Genomic DNA, 7,292 nt, shown 5'->3' on the forward strand with positions numbered 1-7,292 from the left:
GCGGCCAAAGCCGAGGCGGCCCCGGCGACCTCGCCTGACCCCAAGCCCACAGAGGCAGCGGCTCCCGCGGCGACCAAAGATGGCGCCGCCGCACCTAGTTCAACACCAGCCGCCGACGCTCCGGCCAAGGAGGCGAACGGCACGGAGCCGCCGAGCAAGGATCAAACCGTAGCAGTTCAAGATTAATGGACAGCTTCTTTCCAAACCAAGAAACAAATGACCTAACTCAACGATGACAAAGATTTAAAGATGAAATTACTAGCCCGCCCATATTGTTACGATAACAATAATAATAATAATTGTAATGATGATGATGATGATGATTTGTTGAAGAAGGAGGACTGGAGACGTTTCCCACCAATGCGTATGATTATTGCTATTATTATTGTTATGTTTTAATCTATTTTTTCTGCTGTAGTATTTGAACTTTGATACGAGTCTGTGTCGGCCACGCGCCTTTGCAACGTCACCTTCACCTTCATCCACTCATAACCTCCAGAAGGCCTGCATTCATGCTCTCACCTGCAGCCTCTGCTGCAGAGGATTGAGAGGTCAAAGGTCATTTCACCAGCTGGATCTGCGTTACATCTGTCCAGTCTTGTGACCCAGAACGTCCCGTCTCCCGGCGTGGAGCTGCGACTGTTTGAGCTGAGAATGCTGGAGCTTCCTGGGGAATTTGAAAGGTTGAAAATCGCTGGCTTTGCAAATAACTGTAGGATTTTTTCACATAAACTCTACATTTTGTACTGAAACCCTTAGCTATATTGTAAGAAAACTAAGTGGTTTTTTAGCATTTGTAATACTTAAAAAATTTGCAAAGCCTTGCCAAGAATACCTTTAAAATGTTCCAATGAAGCTTAAAGTGATTCTCTGGTCTTTCAATCGGATAGAAAGCGACATATCCAGCCGACAGGCGAAACTCTCAGATCGTCTGAACTTCCTTGTAAGGATAAAACGCTGATGTTTACTGAGCTTTGGAAAGGACGTGTCGAGTTGTGTCTTTCTAAAGACGGCAGACTAAACTGGCATTCAAACATCCTGCGAAGCTTTTCCTCCCCGATAGAAAACCAAATCCTGTAAAACTGTAACTGTCAGGTTTTACATTAAATACTTCAGTATTTAGGGCAACTTCTAAATATTCCTGAGTCTGAGCGTTGATGCCGTTTTCTTCACTTCAACATCCTGGTATTTAGAGAAGAAATGACATAAAACGGTAGAATATTAATATCTTAATATCGTGAATTGTTTGTCAAATTTGACTCCCAAGATATCCTGCCTGAGACTTGATACCGATGAGTCTTTAGAATTAAGTCAAAGATTTCACCCTTGAAGAAACATTTTCTTTTTCCAACAGAAGTTCTGACTTTTCAATCCATCCTGTAACAAACTCCAAACACAGAAACAGCTGTGTTGGATTTATGCAGCTGCATATGAAGCAGCAACACCAGCAGACAACTGGAGATCAGCAAACATGGAAAATCATTCCTATTTAAACGAAACGTCAGGGAGCCAAGGACTCAGCCTTGGGGTTCACACATACTAGCTCTTGGAAATGATTTCATGTCACTTGTAATAACACATTGCTCACATTTACAAAATATAAGTAAGACTTCTTTAAACTTAAATTTGAAAACATCATGTTCAGTTATTTCTGAATGAGTGTCATGATTTAAAGTGCCAAATACATGTTAAGATCTGAAATTGTTGCAACTCCGAGCTAAAAATGGATAAAAGCTGCAGCTGTTTCCACCAGAGGTCTTTAGTTTGGGAAAAAAAACTGATATGATGAATCCTTTTTGTTAGCATGTCTGTTAGCATCCCATCTGTAGCTCTGGAGGACACTGGAAAAATTAATGCTGAATTAAAAAATGAAAAGGGAAAACAAGTTTATGAAGAAGTTATTCTCCTATCTTTGCAACGTTCAGATTCTGCTTGTGACCCAGTTGTCCTCCACTTCCACCAGTTCCACCAGTTCCACCAGGCTCCAGTGAAACTAATGTCTTTGTATCGTTGGAGAGTAAAATACTGAGAATACCAGCAACCTAAACTCCGACCGCCAGGCCTTCCTGTTCCTCCTGTGCATAAATGCAGGTTTAAGTGTCGTCGCCTCACCGTCCGTCTGTCCGTCTGCTCCACCGACACGCGGCGTCTTCCTTCCAGCACTCGTTGAACCGTAGCAGAAACAAACATCCGAGGACGGTTGTGTGTCACTTGATTATGTTTCTTTTCTTCCTCTCTTGACTCAGTAATTGCATGTCTGTGGTTGGGTGAACCTGTAGTCCTGTCTTTTTGGTCAAGTGGAAAAAACTAAACAAAACAAAAAAAAAAAAAGTATAGATAATTTCTCAGTCTGCATCCATGCCAACTACAATCGATATTTTCATTCCATGTCTCACCGCCGCTATTTCTACATGTTCATTCAAGCAAACAGACAAAAAAAATGATATGGAAATTGATGCGTTAAAATTCTATGTACTTGTATAAATGGTTGCAACAGTAATAAAATAAAAATAAAATTGACGTAAAGATCTTGTGCAAGTGATTTTTTATAGGGAACCAGAAGAACTACCTGGGAATTTGCTGTGCACAGGTGTGACCACTGTTAATATACAATTAATTAATTCTCCATGTGAAGACGATGTCTGCTACTAAAGCATAAAGGTGTTTTTACAGAAATAAGAAAAGCAGAAAAAGAACGTTTAAATAAAGTGTCACCCAGCGTATTTCTATATTTGTTTGGTGACAGAAATAAAAGATGCATGACATCAGCAACGGTTTAGCAACAGATGCTTTAAAGCTTCAGTTTGAAGTGGGAACAACATGTAGATGCCAAGCAAAAGTGACCCGAGGGCAAAACCCTGAGGAATCCCACAGGTGACATAAAGCAGTCCCAGCCTGGAAAATAACGTTTGCTTTGGACATAAAGGTGAATCACTTTCTGTTCTTTGGAAAATAAACGATACAAATTTCCAGGGTTGAGTTGTTAATGTGTTTGGTCTTCAAGCCAATGAAAGTTTAAAACCTGCTCACTGCAGCAAACAACGCAACGGCCAACGCAAAAAAAGCTGCCGGATATTAACTACATTTTCCAAACGGTTTGAAGAGTTGAAGTAGAAATCCAGTAGCGTTGCTGGACTGGATCAAATCAAAGCTGCTCCGGCTCTCAGATCTTTCTTTACGTTCACTTTCTGCAAACATGTCAACTATCTGGATGCTCACAAACCAGTGAAGCTTTATAAATACAGCTGAAACACGGACTTTAAAGACCCAGAGAATAAACCTTACGTTTTTCTCTGCCATAAATTAAACTCAGCAAAACCAGAGTTTGATGAGACCAATGAGATTTTGGTAACGTTGAAAAACACAAATTCATAATGGCCATGTTTTCATGAAGTAAGAAACGTACTTAAAATCCCACACGTTTAAGTTTGTTCACACAGTGAGTAATAAAAACTTCATCATCCTACCACTTCCTGTCGTCTTCTTTGTCGTTTCCGCCAGTAGTAATGTCCGGCTGTAGATCATGTGATTCGAAGTGTTTCCATTTTGATCCTAACACAAAAAATTTAATCAGAAAACATTAGTATTAAGTGAATTTTGTTTGTAATTTCAGTTTGCGTAACTTTATGATCCATGGAAACCAGCTGGTGTGGATTTCCTGACATTAACCCAATCAGAGGCGGCTTGGAGAAACGGATCAAAGATGGCTGACATGATCAACAAATTTACATTCTGGTTTTTCTTCAGTCTGCTTGATTTTACTCAACGATGCAACAACTGTAAGGTTCCTGGTGATCTGCAGGACTAAAGGTTTTGTTGGTTGAGTCACCAATAAATGGACTGTCTGCTGTTGGTTCTCGCTTATCTTGGAGGAGGGATTGCTGCACAGCCAGACTCCTCAGGAAAAAATAAAAATGTTTTATCACTGGAACCGATTATGTGATGAATGTGGAATGCATTCAGATGACTTCAGGCTGACTGAATAAATATCAGAACCGTTAGTAAATACTTTTTTACAGCACCGTATGTTTCTAATCATAATTTATAACAGAACTCACTTCCTTTTTATTGTTCATTATGAGACAAAATCAGGTGGACGGTTCTGTTTATGCACTTCATTTCAATCAAAGTAAATAGGGAGTAAATACAAAAGCAAACCACACTTTTCAGATTTTCATCATTTTAAAATTTTTAATTTTTTCACCTCACATTTATGCACCAGTTTTGTGTTGGTTTGTGGACATAAGGCAAAAAATATGCATAGAAAATCAGAGTGAATTATTAATATTCGACAATGTTTTGCTTCTTTTAAGAGAAACAAATGTCAGTTTTCACTTCCTGATGGTATCGGCTCTGTGCTCCGACTCAGAGTCTCGTTTCGTTCAGTTGACTCGGATCATTCAGATAAAATTTTATTAGATTGTCTCTGAACGTAGCCGCCGCCTCGGCTGGGTTATAATTTAAAAGAAAGGAAAATATTGATGTGAGCAGAGGAATGAGGAAAAGTCTGAAGCTTCGCCAAACATTGATGACTGATGGCTTTATCTGCTCAGCCTCCCTGCTGCTGTTAATCGTGAACCTCATCTCACCGTCTGATTATTTCAGCCCGTTTATCAATCATTAACCGTTTCCCACGTTTTGAACCCGAGGCAGAACACGGTCCGATAAGAGAGGAAGCAAACAGAAACAGGAACTGGACGAAAACCATCCAGTTCTCCTTCGAATGAAACCCACAGAATAAACAGAGCAGAACCTCACATACCTGCACAGGCTGAAAACACTTTGGCTTCCTGATTTCATGTATGTTTTCCACATTTCACTGTTGAAAAAATGTGAAAAACAAGTTTAAAAAAAAGAGGAAATTGGAAAAGAGCAAACATATGGAAGCTCATTTCCACCAACAGGGAAAAACAAAAACTCAACAGGAAGTCATAATTATGAGCTTTGAAGTCATAATTCAACTTTTTTCATATATATGACTTTGAAAGTTGAAATTATGACTTTGTATCTCATATTTGCTACTTTTAAACTCAAAATTATGACAGCTGGTTTCAGCTTTTAATTTTATTTTCCTGGAGCTTCCATAAAACTCTTTTTCAACATGTGGAGCTTTAAAGGTCCATCAGTTCAGTGAGTAGAACTAAAAACCGGATGATGAAGTTTGGTTTCATTTATTAAAATCAGACGCAGAAAAAGATCTACTGAGCGATTCTGGTTCTGGTAGCAGCCAGAACCTGCGTGTGCACACCTATACACACACACTTACACACACACACACACACACACCTACACACACACACGTCTGCCTGATAACTGTCAGAATAAAGCTGGCTTACAGCGAAGCACAATGGAGAAAAGAAAGCTTTTGTCTCCACTGAGTGTTGTTACAAATTTCACTCTGTCAATCGACAAGACTGTGATGAGAGTCAGACAAGCTGTAATTACACAGGACTCATTTCTGTCACATCCACTGAAAGAGACACAAAATGCCAAAGTGATGAACTGAATTTAGCTTTCTGCACTGATTAAAAAGCCCCATCACACACCAGGATGTGCTTTTGATACGATTTGAAGCATGAAAGCACAGAAACATGGCCGCTTATCAGCAGGCTGCAGACCCGGCGGAGGGTCAGGAGACGGAGTCAAGCATCTCTCATTTCTGGATCTTTGTCTGGCTTTGGTCTGCAGACACTGAGCGCCGTCAGAGACGTTCCAGGACGGAGCATCAGGAACCAGAAGACACTTTCTACCAACGATGCTCTTCCACTTCGGTCTTATTCTGGTGCTGCACTCATTTTAACACAATTCTAAATGATAAAGTAACTGAATAATAATAATAAACTAAATGTACAGATATAATTTAGAAAGAGCAGAAATTATGATGGAGTAAAAATTAAATGTGTAAATTTGTTTAATATGGGAAATATTTGTATGAGACAAGATTCATGTTCCTTTTCCAGCTGGATATGAAATTATTATTATGATTATTATTATTATTTTATTGTTTGAAATGAGATTTCTTTTCATGTTGGATCATGGAAACGAACAGATTCACTCTGAAGAACATAAAGAGATCCAAGATGGCCGACCATCAGTTCCTCACAGCTGCACTTAAAAAGCAGCAGTAAAACAGGATTTATGCAGAGCGACATGAAATAATTTAGTGCAAAGACATGAACAAATGTTTATAATCAACAACTTAATATCTGGTGCATCGTAAAGCAAATAAGTAGGAAAAATAAGACCCATTTTCTTATAAAATGATAAAAACTGAGTTTTATGAGATAAATTAAAACAGTCGAGCTGCATAAGGTCGTCTGTTTACGACGTTTCCTCTCATTATCTTTCACTGTGAAGCGTCTTTCTCTCCAGAAAATGATCCGAATGTCCTCTTCATCCCACTGATTTTATGAGATCAGTTTTAGCATCATGCATTATTTTATGACATGGTGTGAAAAACAAATTTTACAGTGAAGTTTCTGCAGCTCAGGTCCGCTGCAGTCCGCTGGGAAAGCAGAAAACAAACCCAGTTACAGAAAGGAGCATTCGCAGGGTTTTTATTTCCAGCCTCTTGGTGGCGAGTGTGAAATATTCATCACTTCCCATGATCCCCCCCTCACTCCTCTGTTCTTGCGTAATCTTACATAATGCTGCAAATGTTCAGCTGAAGGAACGAGAACTAAAGTTGGAAAAAAACAGACGCAAAATACGAGGAGTCAGAAACATCAGAAATGTGAGAAATATTAGGAAGATCGGAAATATCAAAGTATCTGAATATGAAACATAAACCTGATGTTTAAACCCACAGAAATCTGCAAACATGATGACGGAAGCGAAAGCTAAAGTTTGACATTTAAAATGATCCAAATGTCAGAAATTCAAAAGTTTCCTGGTTGAAGTTGTTGAGAAAAACAAAAGATTTTGATAAATAAATCAAGTTCAGCAGGAAATATAATCAGTCAGTTTGAAATTCAGCTCCAGTTGTAACATCTTGATGTTTTTTAGGTTTCTAGTTTTTGTGTTAGAGTTTTTTTCTGCAAAATTATTTTCCAGAAAACTGAAGGAATCAAAAGTTTTACTAGTAAAATTCAAAACGATAATTGTGAACACGTTTAAAATCCAGTAAACTGTAACTAAATGAAGAAAGGAGTTTGCAGAATGAGATCCTGACTTTTACTGCAATAAAATATTTACATTAATGTCACAGAATTTAATGTTTGACAATGTTCAGTGATTTTCCTTTATGTTATTAATATAATAATAACATAATGACATGGTGATAATAATTTAAT

General features: G+C 38.5%; 1 protein-coding gene across 1 annotated transcript in view; it reads left to right on the plus strand.

Moving 5' to 3' along the window:
* The window catches only part of LOC129351753 (brain acid soluble protein 1 homolog), a 36,264-nt gene extending 34,207 nt beyond the window's left edge, over positions 1-2,057 (plus strand). The window contains 1 exon segment of the mRNA XM_055020664.1: positions 1-2,057. Coding sequence (XP_054876639.1) covers positions 1-186 — 186 coding nt within the window. The 3' untranslated portion in view covers positions 187-2,057.
* Positions 2,058-7,292: the final 5,235 nt, after the last annotated feature.

Source organism: Poeciliopsis prolifica, unplaced genomic scaffold, assembly GCF_027474105.1.
Source record: "Poeciliopsis prolifica strain line A6 unplaced genomic scaffold, Auburn_PproV2 SCAFFOLD069, whole genome shotgun sequence".
Classification (NCBI taxonomy): domain Eukaryota; kingdom Metazoa; phylum Chordata; class Actinopteri; order Cyprinodontiformes; family Poeciliidae; genus Poeciliopsis; species Poeciliopsis prolifica.